Source organism: Pectinophora gossypiella, chromosome 9, assembly GCF_024362695.1.
Source record: "Pectinophora gossypiella chromosome 9, ilPecGoss1.1, whole genome shotgun sequence".
NCBI classification, from domain to species: domain Eukaryota; kingdom Metazoa; phylum Arthropoda; class Insecta; order Lepidoptera; family Gelechiidae; genus Pectinophora; species Pectinophora gossypiella.
Window position 1 is genome coordinate 13,166,995 of NC_065412.1, and position 16,650 is coordinate 13,183,644.

At 38.4% G+C, this 16,650-nt stretch overlaps 2 protein-coding genes across 6 annotated transcripts; both read left to right on the top strand.

The window, feature by feature from the left end:
- The first annotated feature begins 126 nt into the window (after positions 1-126).
- LOC126369637 (TBC1 domain family member 5) lies at positions 127-16,402 on the top strand. 4 transcript variants are annotated; one of them, XM_050014164.1, is made up of 13 exons: positions 127-338; positions 416-483; positions 1,093-1,224; positions 1,853-1,952; positions 2,912-3,028; positions 3,913-4,037; positions 4,207-4,257; positions 8,612-8,714; positions 9,513-9,631; positions 10,017-10,159; positions 11,582-11,738; positions 12,764-13,016; positions 14,036-16,402. In XM_050014164.1, the coding sequence occupies exons 1-13, from the start codon at positions 336-338 to the stop codon at positions 14,303-14,305; spliced, it is 1,641 nt and encodes a 546-aa protein (XP_049870121.1). In that variant the 5' UTR covers positions 127-335; the 3' UTR covers positions 14,306-16,402. The 4 variants fall into 4 exon arrangements, with proteins under 4 accessions (XP_049870121.1, XP_049870122.1, XP_049870124.1 ...); XM_050014165.1 differs by having other exon boundaries at positions 12,767-13,016; XM_050014167.1 differs by having other exon boundaries at positions 128-338; positions 12,767-12,812.
- LOC126369687 (uncharacterized) lies at positions 4,279-6,594 on the top strand. 2 transcript variants are annotated; one of them, XM_050014252.1, is made up of 4 exons: positions 4,279-5,272; positions 5,354-5,555; positions 5,828-6,406; positions 6,511-6,594. In XM_050014252.1, exons 1-4 carry the CDS (start codon positions 5,090-5,092, stop codon positions 6,528-6,530), a joined length of 984 nt encoding a protein of 327 aa, XP_049870209.1. In that variant the 5' UTR covers positions 4,279-5,089; the 3' UTR covers positions 6,531-6,594. The 2 variants fall into 2 exon arrangements, with proteins under 2 accessions (XP_049870209.1, XP_049870208.1); XM_050014251.1 differs by having other exon boundaries at positions 5,828-6,573.
- Positions 16,403-16,650: the final 248 nt, after the last annotated feature.

Consider the following 16,650-nt stretch of genomic DNA (forward strand, 5'->3'; position numbering starts at 1 on the left):
ATTAACTACTAGGGCAGACAAACATCCCTGCCCATCTCTATAGATGGCCAATTTAGTACCCGGAATTTTCCCAAAATACCGGGTAAATTGCTGTGTAGTTCATCTGACATCTGTCAATAAATTTTTAACTCCAAGTAGGTATTTTTCTGCCAGTTTCAGTTTATTGGCCTTTCTTGGATTCTTGGGTCAGATAGTTTCTGTAAATTATTTCTTATAAGAAACTAATTGAATGAAACTATTTGTCGTATTCATATCGATTTCGGTCTTTAAGTATTTTAAGTGTTCATTTTAGTTAAATGTATAAAATATGTTCGAGTAAAATATAAACTTTGAGAATGGTAAGTGCCTTTACAGGTAATTATTTCTTAACTGTAAATTTAATTTAATAATTGTTGTTTCATTGACCATTGTGCAGGAACAGGATATTGTTGATGTTCCTTTGAGCTCTCCAATTCTGAACAGTGTGGAAACTAAGGACTACGCGTAAGTAAACATGACTGTTATCATAACTGATAATTCATATCAATCAATTCATTCTCTTTGTTTAGCTTTTCTTTCTTACGTTGTGTTATTCACGAATTTCTGAGAACTTTAAACAAGTATGTTCTACTATTAATCCCTTTATGAGTTAGTGTGTGAGTCATTATGTCATAAACTATTTCTCATATAACTTATTTTCACCTAAAAAGTGTTTTTCTTTTTAATTTTATCAAATTTAACTCTATAGTTAAATTAAAGGCAAGTTATTTAATGCTAATAAACTCATAAATATTACCTACATTTCTAGTTTGTAATATAAAACTCACCTCAAGTTAAATTGTACTAGGTATTTATTCTCACCCTCAGTACTCACCTCAAAACCAGTAACAATCGAACACTTTATATGTTCTAGTTTTATTTATATGTCAACAGCAAACAATACAATATTATAATTCAGGTAGACAACTTAAATGCTTTTGCTGCATTTTCCCAATGGTGGGAGATTCCACCAAAATATTTTTTTTATTCCGGCTAGTGTTGACAACTTTTAAAAATATTTTACTTGTTTAGAGTTGGTATAATATAAAATACATTTTTTTTATCTTGTTACAGATTGAGTCTGTCATGGGGAATAGAAAGCCTACGGTATTCAGCCATGCAGTTAAATTTACCTCGTCCACGCAGCCTCGCCTGGGCAATTCTCTTGCAAGTTATACCACCTCCTAGTGATGATATTATAAAATGGTTTGAATAGATATTTTTTGTCTAATGTTTTACTTTGCATTAACTGTAGTTTTTTAAACATTGCTAGATAACTGGTCTTGTTTGATGATACATATTTCACTATAAAACTTTACTATTGTTTTAACATTAAAAATAATTACTACATTATTATTAGCCTACCAACCAGCTAATCATTATTGGGGAACAGTACTGTCCCAATTTTTTCTCAACTTTTCTGTTAAGCTCTGTGTAGAAATTAATTATACACATAAATTCCTTTTATGTTTCAAGATTAACACACCAAACACAACTCTTTGTTTTTTGACAAACTTGCGGGGTCTGAATGACAATCGCGCCGCGTGTCTGTGGATTATACCAAGTGTTTCGACCAATAAACGCAGCAATTGCTATCTACGTAGATAGCCTATTAATCTATTGGTCCAAGCCCTCGATATAATTTGCGCCGCGACGCGGTGCGGTTGTCATGCCGCGAGGGCGGGGAATATAAAAATAATCTAGCAGAGTAAATAACAGAGCAGAGTATTTATTTAAAAATTATAAATATGAGTAATTTAACAAAATATACTAAGGAAATCTGTGTACAAGGAAAACTCAGGATGAAATTGTGTGTTGTATATTTTGTTGGCAGTCTCAAAACACATAGGAATTTCTACAATGATTTAAAATCAAAGTTGTCAATGGATCCACGTGCTGTAGTCGGCGACGACCCTCTGTCACAAAATGATGAGGTAATTATGATAATTAATTATTTTTAAATTTAAATTATTTTTTTACACATTTAAGGTCAATATTACACCTAATTAGCCACTATCGTGAGTCAAATGTTGGTGACCTTCTGTAGGTAATAAAGGATATTATAAATATTTAGATTGGTGGCTCTGTAAATAATTTATCTCAGATGCCATAAATCTGTATCTTATCAATCATTAACGCAACTAATTGCTTAATCAAATATTCTCTACCTCTCCGTTTTCTTCTTTACCTACATATTGCCTTTATTTACATTTTATAAATCAACCAATATGACAAAACAATGTTGATAATGAAATTACAGAATATGTCTCAGCATTGCAGCTTCTCTTATCTATTACAGAACTACAATAATACTACTACTACTACAACTTAATAATCATATTTGTTGTTCTCATAATATTATTTCTCAATAATTGCTAAAGGGAAGAAGGAAGGAAGGAAGGAAGGAAGGGTATTGAGGAAGGGGAGTCCTTTGCCCAGCAGTGGGATCCTGTAGGCTAGATTAGATTAGAATTCATAATATTTGAGAAGCTCGGTGGCGCAGCGGTAAACGCGCTCGGTCTGCGATTGTTGAAGTTAAGCAACTTTGGGTGACCACAAAAAAAAAGTTATTCATCTCGAGCTCCTCCGTGCTTCGGAAGGCACGTTAAGCCGTTGGTCCCGGCTGCATTAGCAGTCGTTAATAACCACCAATCCGCACTGGGCCCGCGTGGTGGTTTAAGGCCCGTACTCCCTATCCATCCATAGGGAAGGCCCGTGCCCCAGCAGTGGGGACGTTAATGGGCTGATGATGATGAGGAATAACTTCAGTATCTGTGTATTGCGCAGAAAATCATGTTTGTAGCAGTTCTGACGTTTTGCCTTCATATATCTCTAATTCTCGATAGTCTGTTACACAAAAAATTCATCGTTTTCGTATGTTTTACATCTACAGAGCGCATGGAAGCAGCATTTTTGTGACAACGAACTCCAAGCGCTAATTCTGCAAGATGTGGTGCGGACATTCCCTGATGAACCTTATTTCCGAGACTCTAAAGTGCAGAATCTTATGGTAAGAAATCTATAAATTCAATAATAAATAGGTAGTGTTTATGTGTGTGTTATCTACTACTAACTTAGTCACAAGATGAATGGTTACTAACTAAATATGGTTTTATGCTGAAATAATAGCTTAGTATTGGATATTAATAACGATTATAATAAAAAATATGGTTTTCCAAAAAGTCTTGACAATGTAACACTGAATGTTGGAGAAGTACCTAGAAGCTTGTATAAACCATTGGGTTTATATAAACCATATACATTGAAGCAATTCATCTAAAATACAAACTATTGCAATTTGAAACTTGCACATATAAAAGTAAGTGCACAAATGAAAAATTGCATTTTTAGATAAATTTTTCAAAAAACCTCGTTTTACACATACACTACACATTGACGTTATCGTACACGCGCATGTGTGTGTGACGTGGGACGCTATACGTTTGAAGACTAAACTAAGACTAAGGGGGTGAGGTAAATCTAGCTCAGCCGCTGGTGGGGGGCGGAGTGTTGTAGTATTATTCCTTATTCTATGCCCCCAGACAACATATTGGGTTTATACAAGCTATATATTATTTTTGATCACGGTGTGGGCAGGACACATAGCGAGGAGAACCGATGGCCGCTGGGGCGGAAGGGTTCTAGAATGGCGACCACGTGTCGGACGACGCTCAGTGGGTAGGCCCGCTACAAGGTGGACCGACGATCTGGTAAAGGTCGCGGGAAGCCGTTGGATGCGGGTAGCGCGGGACCGATCGTCGTGGAGATCCTTGGGGGAGGACTATGCCCAGCAGTGGGCGTCGTACGGCTGATGATGATGATATATTATTTCTCCTACATTCATGTTGTCAACACTTTTTGGAAATCCGTATTCTTTTTTTTTTAATCCCCTAGGTATCGGTTCTGTTCTTTTGGGCACGCTCGCACACCGTCGGCTACCGGCAAGGCATGCATGAGGTCCTGGCGCCGCTACTGTTAGAACTTTATATAGATAGGAAACACGCCCCAACTGCACTCTGGTAAGTTTATTTAATAATATTTTAAAGACGCCAAAAAGTGTGTGAGTGGGTGAGTAGGTGAGTGAGTGGGTGAGTGAATGAGTGGTAATTTTTATATCAACATTATAACTTACAAATATTAAATGTAAGCTTTCATTAGAAATAACATTGAATGTTTGTTATATTACAGCAATACATTGAAATGCTTTTTGGATGAAGCATATTTAGAACACGACAGTTAGTAAGTACACATTTTATAGCATTTTATAATAAAATTCAAAATAAACCAGTATGATATGGGAATTTAAACATTGCAAATAGGATTCCGTAACAAAAATATTCTTCTATCGTGTGGGTTATGAGGTGGATTACTAACTTCATCAACCCTGGTGTCAGTGTTACTATTGAGCCGACATAGGCCCCTGACACGACTCATGTAACGACTACGTACTTACGTCAGTTAGTAGTAACCGGGACCAACGGTTTAACGTGCCTTCCGAAGCACGGATCGTCTTACTTTCGGACAATCAGGTGATCAGCCTGTAATGTTCTAACCAAACTAGGGCCCGTATTTATAAACCGATCTCAATACCGCTCTCAAGAGCGATATCAACTGAGTCACTCTCAAGATGTAAACAGCATCTTAAGTGCGACGTTAATTAATAGACGAATATTGAGCGCGTATCACATGATATCGATCTCAAGTTCAGGATCTCAAGTAAACGTCCTAATTGAGTGAACTATAGACCGAACGAATCAACGTTTCGTTCCTGCTTTAAAAAAATATTTCGGTTTAGGGCTTCAAACATATTAAAAATTGTTCAATTCTTTACTAAAATGTTAAAATTATTATAATTCAAACGTAGGTTATTTAAATTAATTATAAAAACGGTCATTTAACGTTTTAAAAATAATTTGTTATGATTTCAAAACGCAATGCGTAGTGAAAACAAAACGCAACAAACATCATTCTCAAAAAAAAAGACGCGTCCTTCGCAACCACTTGTTTTGTTTTTGTATAGTTTAGACTTTAGTTATCAATAATAAACGTAAAGTAATTACTGTCCATAACGATGTCAACAATTAAGAAGCATATTTTTACTCCCCTCGAGAAGAAAACTTTTTTGGATATATTGAAAAGATACTCCTCGGTGATAGAGAATAAGGATACCGATGGCGCTTCATTACGCGCAAAAAATGAAGCTTGGGATATTGTAACCAGAGAATACAACGCAAGCCCTCATGCTACCAATCAGGTAAACAAAGTTATTTAACCTTTGGTGCGCGATTTCCTCTCGCTTTTTGCTAGTTTTTTATAATTGCATCCTTGATTTTAGGTTACAAATAAACAACTTAGGAGATTGTGGATGAACCTCAAGCAGCGGCAAAGGGAAGCACTGACAAAAGAACGTCAACATCGGCTAGCTACTGGAGGAGGGCCTGCAACCAGTGATGCAGTTGTAGACCCAGATGTGTCTGAGGTGGCCCCTGCTCTAATAGTTGGTATCGATGATGCTGTTGACTCTGATACAATTCCAGGTAAGTAATTTTCTTCTAATATAGCATCACGCCTATATCGCCGAAGGGGTAGGCAGAAGTATATAGTAAATACAAAATCACTACTTGCCAGCTATGTTTAAGTCTGAGGGGTGAGCCTATGGCCAATGGTCTAGAGCCAGAGCTGGGATTCAAACCTGGCAGTATGTTGTAAGCCACACATTCTCCAAAAACAGCTATCATCAATTCTATCATTTTTAAATATGTAAATTAGATCTTTTTTATATTTCTCTGTTTAAATTACTTTGTTCCAGTAACCGCTGACCTTGCCGTCCAAGAAGTAAATATGGACTTGCAGCCCGTCTCTTGTCTTCCCTCAACTTCTTCCCAAATACCATCCACCAGTGCATTTTCTTCATCACCATTCCCATGCGCTGTTGTTACACAAGCACCACTTGCCCTTGCCCCAACCCAGACAACATTGACACCACCTCCACCTGGAGTAGGTCCACTACTGTCTCTCACTGCAACCACTCCACCACCAGCTCTCCCTACAACCACTCCGCCACCACCTCTCCCTACATCCACTCCACCACCACCACCTCTTACTGCTTCCACTCCACCACCACCTCTTCCTACATCCACTCCACCACCACGTCTTCCTACCCCACCTCCACGTTTTCCTACTCCACCTCTTATTAACCCATCAAATACAGCTACCCAAACTTTTCAAAGGCATAAAAGTTCTATTCTGGATAAGGAATATAAAGACAGACAGAGACGGGCTAATGAGATTCATGAGTTGGAGGTTTTATTGTTAAGAGAAAGAATAAGAGAAGCAAAGGCGAGAGCAGACCTCGCAGAACTTCAACTGCAGCAGCAGTGTTCGTCAGGTACATCAGTATTATCTACTTGCTCATCATACTATTTTAAAAACTAGTATAGCTTTGTTAAGTCCTGGTATAATTAATAACACTTTTCATCTAATTTGTTTCAGATACTGCAACTGATGCCTGAAGAGGGGATGTGGCATAATATAATAAATGGAATATTGTTAATTTATTAAATAAAAGCATATAAGTCAATATATAAAATATGTTTTATTAAATAATTTCAAATACTATTCAATCACAAAGCACTGCTCATAAAGATTATTGGTAATAATTTTCAACAATTGAATTTCTAATTAAAAATCCAGTGCTAGTGCTTGGTATTAAACTATCTGTTTCTTCTTGTTCATCATTCTGATTCTCATCAAAAACCATGACATCATTTAAAATTAATGACAAGTTGTGTAATACCGCACATGATACAATTATATGAGAAACAGTTGACAGTTTGTTACCTAGGCCTCTAGATAAACAGGGAAACCTCCGCTTCCAAATGCCGAATGTTCTTTCCACAACATTTCTGGTTTTTATTTGAGCTCTATTGTACCGTACTGAGGGAGCATCTTCGGGGGCAGGTCTTATAGGTGTGAGAACAAAAGGTAGTGTAGGATACCCATTGTCTCCGACAAGTCTTCCATTTAAAATACCCTGCGTGTATTTTATGTAAACTGATGACATTTGAAATATCCTAGAATCGTGCATGCTGCCTGCCCATCTGGCTACTATGTCTAATATTTCCCTGCGGGGCCCTGCAACAACCTGGACATTAATAGAAAAATCTGATTTCCTATTTCTAAAGACTTCATGGTGCTGGCACCCTGGTGTTGATACAATTTTAACATGGGTACAGTCAATAGCTCCATCGATCCCGGGAAGTCCAGGCCACTGTCCATGTCTACCCATCTCTTTAAACAATTCTCTGTTTCTGTTAGCCTCTGCTCCTCGGGGAAACTTTATGTAGTGTGTATGCAATTGAGCTAGCAACTTTGAAACCTTCGTAATAATATTTGAGGCGGTAGGCTGTGATATGTGCAGTAAGTCTCCACAGACTATCTGAAAAGGCAAGGTTTGTGTAAGTCATTTATGTAAAATTAAATTACTTCCTATTACTAACTTATTCCTGTCCTGGACACAGGCTTTCTTTCATTTACTCGTTCAGAAGGATATGGTGCATTGCTCTACTGTATCCAGACCTCAAGATGTTCAGATACATAGTAATTTCGGTGTTCATTGTGCTGTCACTTACACTTTTTAAAGACAAAAGTAGAATAATTAGTATTGAATAAATTCTAGCTTACCTGAAATGACGCTGTAGCATAAAATCTCAGAGTTAATAAAACTGCTATTTCCGGAGCAATCGGTAGACCTCTGTTGTCCTGTTTTTCTAAGTCACTTCTCAGTAACGATGTTATAAACAATACAGATTCTTGGCAGAATCTGTATCTTTTCTGGAACCGATCCGCTCGCATTTCAAAGGGATTTTCGGCGTCCCTGATATAAACTTTTGGCAAACGATACGCATCTTGCCATAACAAATCGTCGTAATGATCTAAATCGTCGTAATAATTGATTTCTTGTAAAATATTTTCTAATTCCATTATCGCGAGATCACAAAACCCGCACTCAAGTCACGGTTTGACGGCACTCAGCAAACACGATCTTAAGTAACATCTTGAGAGCACTCTTGAGAGCCGAGTTTCGTTTATTAATACGGCGTCACTCAGTTGATATCGTAACCCTAAACGCGCACTTAAGTTCCGTTTATTAATAAGGACGTCATCTTAAGAGCTCACTCAAGATAGATCTCAGAGATAAGAGCGGTTTATAAATACGGGCCTAGGGATCACAAAGTGATTTTTGAGATATGTCCCCACCGAGATACGAACCCGGGACCTCCGGATCGTGAGCCCAACGCTCAACCACGAAGGCCGTTCACAAAAATATTTAAAGTACCTAATTGCAAATATAAAATTCCAATCATGTGGGGGCTCAATGCATTGTGTGTGGGTCTAATATACGTACATACAAAAAATCGCCCGTAATCCCTGCCGTAGAGACAAACTTAATCAAAGACAACTCGCAGCGACTGTCGATACGTAATCCTAAGATGGATGTGACGAACCTTATGGTGACAAGGGATCGAGTTAACGTCTTAGAATATGGGGTTAAACTATGTTATTACAGCGTCTCATTGGTGTTGTGTTCCAGTATGTTGTTCAGTGCTGTGATGAAAGGATTAGAGAAGTTCTACACGACGGGAGACGCGGTGCCCAGCCCGAGCGGGAGGTTGCCGCCGTCTAGGCATATACATGTAAATATTATCACAATTTGACGGTTTCACTACGATAAATTATAATCTACCGAAAAATAATGCGTTAAATTGTAAGCAGTATGATACGGTTCACAATTTTTCGACAGTTCACAATCGCGAGATAGATTATAATCTAACGTTATATACAATTTACGGTGACATATATAAAACTGGCTGTGAGGTGGCGAGACGATTGATAAACCGACAATTTATTTCATAAGCAGTGATGTGCATCTTTTAATTTGTTTTTTTTTTAATAAATAAATAACCGTATCGTTCCCGTGTCATCACGTTATTTGAATTATTTCATGGTACGTGACCGTAATAGGCTAGTTAGTTATCAACTAGTCTAATGAGTCACTTTTTACTAAACGTCAAAACACGAAATTATTAAGGAATTTGTTTGGAAAAGCGCGCTGTAATGTTGTAGAAAAACGTAATAAAACGTACCTTTTTCTTGATTAAAATTCATAAATAGAAAAAAAGACAATATTTTATGTTTGTCTTCATTTAGTAATCAGAATTTAATAATTTATCTTTGACCTACAATATTACCCACTTATACCTTTTCACCGGATAAGAAAATAAACGACAGTGTGCCTCTGCCGGATCTGCATGACAACCGCGCCGCGCGCGGCGCGAATTATATCGAGCGCTTGGACCAATAAACGATACAAATGCTATCTACGTAGATGGACGTCAAACGGCTATTGGTCGAAGCGCTCAATATAATAGGCCCGCGCGCGGCGCGGTTGTCATGCAGACCCGGCTGGTTTACAAATTATATTGTTTTTACAGAGTCCAAACGAAGTAGTGCGGTACCTAGAGCGCATACGGGAAGAACATTTAGTATCATTGGACTTGGAATTGGCGACACATCTCGATAGGTGTAATATTACCATGGAGCTTTTTGGAATGTGAGTTGTTTTACAGGGGTGTTAAAAAGGCCACATCGAAGCAATTCATCAAAAAAAGCAATATTGCAATTTGACATTTGCGCATACAAAAGTAAGTGCGCAATGCACGCAAATGTCAAATAGCAATTGCGCATACAAAAGTAAGTGCGCAATGCACGCAAATGTCAAATAGCAATATTGCTTTTTTTGATGAATTGCTTCTATGTGGCCTTTTTAACCCCCAGTACATGAATTCATGTTTCCAGGATTTGTGCGCACTTACGTTGTCACTAACATTCTGTACAGCCAGTTTATGTAAAGAACTCGAAACAGAAAATGAATGTTATGTCTGTTATGTATGTTATATTATGTTACTTATGTTACGTATGTTATATTTATATTACAGACGATGGGTTCGGCTATTATTCGGCCGTGAGTTCATCCGCAGTGACTTGCCGCAGCTGTGGAGCTTCATATTCGCAGACGGGCCTCTACTGCCACATTTACATTACATGGTGCTTGCTTTACTACTCGCGCTAAGAACTTTATGTAAGTAGAAATTATAATTAAATTACACTTCAAGAAAAAAGAATTAAGTAACATTTATTGAGAAGCTTCATTTGTATATTGTTGTATTTAAGTTTAGGGGTAAGAGGAGTGTGTGCGCCTGCGTTTTGCGCGAACGTCTGCGCACCTTAACATATCCTGCGTACCTGACCGCTTCCATATGTAATACAAACAGGACTTAAAAAAAGAAAGGAAACATGAAACAGTAGGAGTAGGGCCCTGTGCTGGGAGGTTTTCTGGCCACGTTTTTCCCTCAGCGATACAGCTTCCGATGTCGTAGTAGTTGTACAGCCATTTACATAATATGTAATTTAGTTTTCTCCTATCCTGGTTACATGTTGTTTCTGTAATCATCTTCTCTCGTGTGGGTTGTGAGGTGGATTATCAACCTCATCATCCCTGGTGTCAGTATACCGTATTTTATTGGTTTAATACTTGTTTCTTGAGGTACACAAGAGGTACCAAATGTAAGGTACATATATTGGTTAACAGTACACCCGCGGTTCTGACATCACGATGGCGGGTGTACCTAATATTCAAAATATTATTGTATGGACGTAGATACACCCGCGGTCCTGATATACACGACATGGCTCATGTCAGGACTACGTACTTACATCAGTAAGTAGTAACCGGGACCAACGGCTTAACGTGCCTTCCGAAGCACGGGTCATCTTACTTTTCGAATAATCAGGTGGTCAGCCTGTAATGTCCTAATCAAACCAGGGATCACAAAGTATTTTTTTTTCGACCCGGGACCTCCGGATCGTGAGCCCAACGCGCAACCACTGGACCACCGAGATCGTTTCTGTAATAGACCAAAAAACACCTACAAAAACAAGTTTTATATAATGACAACCAATGGTTCATAATTCCACCACTGATTACAAATAATTCGCTCGGCTCAGTGACTGCACTTTTGCTCTTTGATTCTACCTCTGACTATCTGTTAGGTTTGGGGTGTTAGATTCCTAATGGCTGTGAGGGCTGGTTATCTGAGGCGAAGGCTGAGATTAAAACGTCCAGAAGTAGACAAAATTCACTGAATTTAATTAAATTCGTACAAAAAAGTGTTCACATTACAGTAGTTGAATGGAGAGCAAAAACGGAAGGGGAGAGACAAAAATGTTGTCACACTAAAAAATATAAATTTAATCTTGGGGTTGCCAACACTACCCAATATAGTCAAATCAACAATTATTGTACAGAACTAAATTTCAACAATCAGACATAACACATGAATACAGTACAATTTCGGCGGCCTTATTGCTCTAGAGCAATTTCTTCCAGGCAACCACCAAAAGGAAACAAACATTTACCTACAAACAACTTGGATGCGGGATGGTGCAACAAAAAAAAATATAGTCGTCAGCTTATGTTATGTTGTTCTTAACTTCTTACCAGTATTAGACCCGGACCCAGGCTGCGTGCTCTCAGCGCTGATGCGGCCAAGTGCGGTGCCTGTGACGCATGTGTGCGCGCTGGCCTTGCACCTGCGCGACCCGCTACTACACCCGCGACCCTCGCCCTATCACTTCCATGACACGACCAATCACAATAGGTGAGTTTCTTGTCTCTTTCACTCATTTATTTATTTATTACATTTGCAACATAACAGAAATCCATACCGTCACAAACAAGTTTCCACATAATATAAAAGCCATAAAAATAAAGCAAATTATATAACAGAACACAGCAACAGCCTCCGTGGTCTAGTGGTTAGAGCGTTAGGCTCACGATCTGGAGGTCCGGGTTCGATTCCCGATGGGGACATTCTCGAAATCACTTTGTGAGACTGTCCTTTGTTTGGTAAGGACTTTTTAGTCTTGAATCAGCTGATTGTCCGAAAAAGTAAGATGATTCCGTGCTTTGGAGGGCACGTTAAGCCGTTGGTCCCGGCTATTAGCCGTAAAAACTCCTCCACCAACCCGCAGTGTCCCCCCAGTACCCCTTCCGGTCGATTGAGGGGAGGCCTGTGCCCAGCAGTGGGACGTATATAGGCTGTTTATGTATATAACAGAACTAACAGTCATAACTTGTTCAAATACCGTCCTACTGTCACGCATCACACACGCTATCGTACTCGCAAACAAGTGGCAAGTCTCATACCTACCTCTCGTTCATCTACTCTGTTCAATCATATCCGTCTTCTTTCATTTCTTTTCTCTTTCACACTCGAATCCTGTATGTTTGTCTCATGTACTTGTCTCTTTCTTACTCGTTTAACTTATACCTCTATGATGTACTCTCTTATCTACTACACTTATCCTTCTTTCTTACCTACATTTTTACTGTTACTTGGGAATCTTGGAGTCTAAACAAACATCAATTTAGTGCTTTGTTGGACGTGAATTTGTTGCACCGCGTACTCTGACTAGGTACTATCATCAATTCACATACATTCCGTAGCACTTCTCGCTAATAGAAAATGATAGGAAATATAGAAAAGGGTGATGACGTGCTGAAAAACGTGGTTTGCCCTTAAAGAGTTTTCACCACAGGAATTCCCACTTTGGGAACATACTCGGGAATGGTGCATCATTAGCTAGGACGCGTCATCTAGCACTGAATCACCTGTGGCTTCAGCAGCGGCGATTCGCCGGCGGGTCGCAGCGCGGAGCGGGCGGGCTGGGAGGTGAGCGGCGCGCTGTCGGGGTCGTCGGGCTCGGAGGGCGTGGAGGGGCTGGCGGAGGGCGTGGCGGAGGGCGCGGACGTGGCGCGCGAGCTGGCGGCGCTGGCGCTGCTGCGCGCGCAGCTGCCCGGCGCCGCCGCCGCGCTGGCCGCCGCGCTGCCGCGCCCGCCGCCGCACGTGGCCGCGCCGCTGCGGCACGTGCTGCAGGTGCCGCCTCGGGGACCGGGCTGGCTAGGCCACGTCGACAATATTTCACATTTATTTGCATTGTGCAAATGTCAAATTGCAATATAACTTTTTTAAATGACTTGCTTCGATGTGGCCTTTTTAACCCCGCCGTTCCGGGACCGAAAACATACAACACTTTCAGCTGCTTGTCGACACAGGCGTGCCGTAAAGTCCAGCAGGACTGTGCCCTTTCTAATATTATGGACTAATGTTATGGGCGATATACTGAGCCCTTGTCACCATATGGTTCATCATATCATCTATGGCAATACTGCAAGTTGTGTTTGATTACTTGTGCTCTGCCCACCCCATTAGGAATCACGGTGGTGTATGTATGTATATATACCGCTAATTAGGTCTTTCTCGGGAATGTAATTAGAGGCACATCCATCGTAAGATGATCTAAATACTCACACCTCACCGTAGCCGTATTGCCGTCTATAATGGTCGAGGTACCTGTGTTAGTGAAACAACAAACACAATACAACAGAAAAACAACAAATAAGCATGATCTTATATATAATTACAGTATGTAATATAAGCATATATATAGTACGCAAATTATAAGTTGAATCATGATATAAGAAGACCGGTATGCTCAATCCTATGACAAGCCGCCATTGCTAGCCCATTGATGACGTAAGTGTTACCATTAAATAGGCATCTCCAACATTCCAAGGACGTACATTTTATTATTGAAAATTAAGTGAATTACTGACTAATGTATTTAATTACTATTATTTGTCACACATATAAAAATCATTAAAACTGTACGTAAATCTTTGACTAAAAGTACAAAATTTTCTTGCAAAGTAAATTAAAAACATTAGACGTTGGTCATTTATTTTTTACGAAATGGCAACGCAGGGTCGGATGTCGTCAGCTGGGCTAACCTTGAAATGCTTGCTGTCAGTTTTGAGCATACCTGGTCTTCTTATACCATGAGTTGAATTATATTACTAATTAAGAGACAGTTTATATTTCGTCCATTCTTTCAGTTGGCTGCTCTCCTGCAATGCAGAAACCACGCGCTAATCGACGTGGAAACCGCGTTGGAGGCGGCAGAGGGACAAGACACGGACAAAGTGGGAAAACGACAGTTAGTCCCGGTCTCCATGATAGGGGGGAGGCGTGTCGCTTCAAGGCAACCCCCTCCTAAACCAGTGAAATTGAAAGAAGTGCAACTGAAAGTGTTTCATCAAACCGAGTGTAACGCTAGTACAAGCGACCTGCCCTGTTTGGACCCTCTCAAACTAAGAACAGAGTGATTAAGACGGAAAATTATGTTGTACAGCTATTACCATTAATTACTCAATTAAGATACAGACTTTCTTTTGAAACTGGTTAATACATAATCGGTATTGTGAAGTAAAAAATAATGTACAAAGACATTAGTGCCGATTCCTGTAGACTCCAAAAGAGAAAGGGACGGATAATTGACAGGCATTTAATTTATAGAAATTCTTAACAAGCCTTTGAAAATTTTCTATTAGCCAATTATCTGACAGAATTTAGTTGACAGCACACGTCAAACTGTCAAACAGGTTGAATACTTGGAGGAAGAATGAGATAGGTATCCTATATCCTTTCTCTAAGAGACCAGAGAGAACAGATCCCTATTTGATTCGCCCGGGTGAACGAATACATTCATTTACTCATTCATTTAAAATTAATAGTCAATCATCAGTCCCTTTCCTTTTCGGCGGATAAAAAGTGAAAAGTATAACTTACAATTTGGACAGAAGGCAAGAGGGAAACCACTGCTCTATTTTTCGGAGGATGCTACACCGACAAGAGCGTGGCTTTTAAATTAAATTTAGGAGGTGTAGCAGGAATTAGGACCATTGAATGTAGATAGTGTTAGTGAGAGAAGGCTTCCAATCGTTGCTGCTTTACGAATGGTTTGGTTGTTGGTATGTGAAATTAAGAATTTATCAAAGATGCAATTATTATTAGGTAATAAAATTAACACTGGAGCAACGTGATGAAGTATGCTCTATATTAACTTCGTTTTCGAGGGAAGGCCTGTGCCCAGCAGTGGGATTTATAGGCTATTTATGTAATAAAATATACAAAACTCGCTTTTCTAAAAGTGAAAAAAATAAAATGGTTATCGCGTTTTGTACTATCTCGTAGTATCCTATTCATAGTTATTGTATGATCTCGTATTTCTTACTCAGAAGTATGGTGCAATATTCATCTATGTCTGCCCCACTCTATTGCATTTTACCATATATTCCGTAGGATGATTAGAATGACAATTGACAACAGGGCAGGCATATACGTAGTACATCGCTTAGCGCGAAACAGACGAGAGATGTCTCTTCTCGATTTTGGTGCAAATAATCTTAATTTTTTGTATATTTTTGAGATTGTATTAGTTTACGTAAAAACATAGTGGTGCTTGTTCGGGCGGGCATAAACTTAACCTAATTTTAATTTGACAGCTCCTAAATTGTTGTCGTCCTTCACTTACAATACGTGCCAGAATGAGATGCAGCTAGTTTTAGTCCTGTCATATTAAGTTTGTGGTTGCTTAAATCGACACTATTATAGACCTTATCCCATTTCTTTTAATTTCATAGTCAATAAATAGATAGAAGGAACACAAGAAAATAAGTAAAAGACTATTTTTGTCTGGATTTTAGAAACGTTCTTGAAGGGATTTTTGTATCCTATGTTTTTCTAAAGTTTAAGTTATAATACTGCCTGGAATATGTTGATTATTTTGCTCAGTTGTTTTGTAACATTGTGAATTTGTGATAAATATTTGTATTATCCATTAGGTTGAAAGTTCACAAATTAAATATTATATCGTTAGTTATTTATTACACTGTGCTACATCAACATAAAGATTTTATTTGCATTATTAGAATAAGTGTTATGTAAAATATAAAAAAGCATTTCTAAATGTAAGTCTTGTATTTCGAATAAGAATTTATTTTTGTGTTGCCAATTTACTTATGTATGTTAAGTTATGCCTTCCACAGCCTTCCATTGAACAAATCATGTGAAATGAAACATATTTAGGTAAAGATAGCTTATATTCTTGGATATTAAAAAAAAACCATACCATTTTTGCACGTTATCAGACGTTACGTTTACGATGGCACGATAACTATCATTCATTGGACACTATGCTGTTTTATCAGAGCATTTTTTTTTTACTTTAATATACTTAATTCATTAAATTCTGCATTCTACAATTCCGTTAGAACTATTGCACTGTCACAAACTAAGAAAATTTTGCGACTATTTTTTAGTTGCATTTTGTAATGGGGTACAATCAAAATAATATAGCAAATATAGAACGTCCATGTGTGTAAAGTCTATCTTGTTAATGACAATAAAAAACAATGCATCAACGGTATTTTATTTCATTTCATACCTATAAATTAAGGTTCTAGAGATTTTTAAATGGGAGACAAAAATAATTCAGAACTGTCACTTCCGGTCTCAATTCCGTTACGATCAATCATTTTTCATACAGTAGGTGGTTACGATACGAAATATTTCACTATATAATAAAATTATATATTAAATGTAACATGATGAGACGTAAGAGAGTATAAAAAATATAATCATTACGTTTTATTTAATGATTATAAAAAAA

What these genes read in the sequence shown, in the direction of transcription:
- LOC126369687 (XM_050014251.1), top strand. Translation starts at nt 5,090, where the DNA reads ATGTCAACAATTAAGAAGCATATTTTTACTCCCCTCGAGAAGAAAACT. An exon ending in GCCCTCATGCTACCAATCAG is followed by an intron (nt 5,273 to 5,353) that starts GTAAACAAAGTT and finishes CCTTGATTTTAG; the next exon opens with GTTACAAATAAACAACTTAG. An exon ending in TGACTCTGATACAATTCCAG is followed by an intron (nt 5,556 to 5,827) that starts GTAAGTAATTTT and finishes ACTTTGTTCCAG; the next exon opens with TAACCGCTGACCTTGCCGTC.
- LOC126369637 (XM_050014164.1), top strand. An exon ending in CTAAAGTGCAGAATCTTATG is followed by an intron (nt 3,029 to 3,912) that starts GTAAGAAATCTA and finishes TTAATCCCCTAG; the next exon opens with GTATCGGTTCTGTTCTTTTG. An exon ending in ACCATGGAGCTTTTTGGAAT is followed by an intron (nt 9,632 to 10,016) that starts GTGAGTTGTTTT and finishes TTTATATTACAG; the next exon opens with ACGATGGGTTCGGCTATTAT.